Source organism: Pundamilia nyererei, unplaced genomic scaffold (genome assembly GCF_000239375.1).
Source record: "Pundamilia nyererei isolate P.nyererei 1_Seehausen unplaced genomic scaffold, PunNye1.0 scaffold05528, whole genome shotgun sequence".
Lineage (NCBI taxonomy): Eukaryota > Metazoa > Chordata > Actinopteri > Cichliformes > Cichlidae > Pundamilia > Pundamilia nyererei.
In genome coordinates, this window is record NW_005192929.1 from 1 (window position 1) to 1,355 (window position 1,355).

Consider the following 1,355-nt stretch of genomic DNA (forward strand, 5'->3'; position numbering starts at 1 on the left):
TTCAACACCTTCTTCAGCGAGACTGGAGCTGGAAAGCACGTCCCCAGAGCTGTTTTTGTGGACCTGGAGCCCACTGTCATCGGTAAGTGTCATCACCGCTCGCTGAACAATGATTCAAGCAAATTAACATGAAAATACCTTTGAAGTGTAGCTAATGTAATGTCCTTGTTTGCATAGATGAGGTGCGCAGTGGTACCTACCGCCAGCTGTTCCACCCCGAGCAGCTGATCACAGGCAAGGAGGATGCTGCCAATAACTACGCCCGTGGACATTATACCATCGGCAAAGAGATCATTGACCTGGTTCTGGACAGAATCCGCAAACTGGTGGGTGAATTCAAAGCAGCTAGTATAAAATGTATATACGAATTAAATTATTGAAATAAGTAACTCATGCCTGGTTGTCATCTCTTCCTCTCTGTCCTCAGGCTGATCAGTGCACTGGTCTTCAGGGCTTCCTGGTGTTCCACAGCTTTGGCGGTGGCACCGGCTCTGGTTTCACCTCCCTGCTGATGGAGCGTCTGTCTGTCGACTACGGCAAGAAGTCCAAGCTGGAGTTCTCCATCTACCCAGCTCCCCAGGTGTCCACCGCTGTGGTGGAGCCCTACAACTCCATCCTGACCACCCACACCACCCTAGAGCACTCTGACTGTGCCTTCATGGTAGATAACGAGGCCATCTACGATATCTGCCGTAGGAACCTCGATATCGAGCGTCCTACTTACACCAACCTGAACAGGCTGATCAGTCAGATTGTGTCCTCCATCACTGCTTCCCTCCGCTTTGATGGTGCCCTCAATGTTGATCTGACAGAGTTCCAGACCAACTTGGTGCCATACCCCCGTATCCACTTCCCCCTGGCCACCTATGCTCCAGTCATCTCTGCAGAGAAGGCTTACCACGAGCAGCTAACCGTAGCTGAGATCACAAACGCCTGCTTTGAGCCAGCCAATCAGATGGTGAAATGTGACCCTCGTCACGGCAAGTACATGGCCTGCTGCCTTTTGTACCGTGGTGATGTGGTGCCCAAAGATGTCAACGCTGCCATTGCCACCATCAAAACCAAACGCACCATCCAGTTTGTGGACTGGTGCCCCACTGGTTTCAAGGTTGGCATCAACTACCAGCCCCCCACTGTGGTTCCTGGTGGAGATCTGGCCAAGGTCCAGAGGGCTGTGTGCATGCTGAGCAACACAACTGCTATTGCAGAGGCCTGGGCTCGGCTCGACCACAAGTTCGATCTGATGTACACTAAGCGTGCCTTTGTTCACTGGTACGTGGGTGAGGGTATGGAGGAGGGAGAGTTCTCCGAGGCCAGAGAGGACATGGCAGCTCTGGAGAAGGATTATGAGGAGG

General features: G+C 52.5%; 1 protein-coding gene across 1 annotated transcript; it reads left to right on the forward strand.

Moving 5' to 3' along the window:
• Positions 1-3: 3 nt before the first annotated feature.
• LOC102192304 (tubulin alpha-1C chain) lies at positions 4-1,351 on the forward strand (the record flags this gene model as incomplete). Its single annotated transcript, XM_005755955.1, has 3 exons — positions 4-82; positions 178-326; positions 428-1,351. Coding segments are annotated over 3 exons (1,152 nt in total), but the record flags the coding sequence as incomplete, so codon positions are not given.
• Positions 1,352-1,355: the final 4 nt, after the last annotated feature.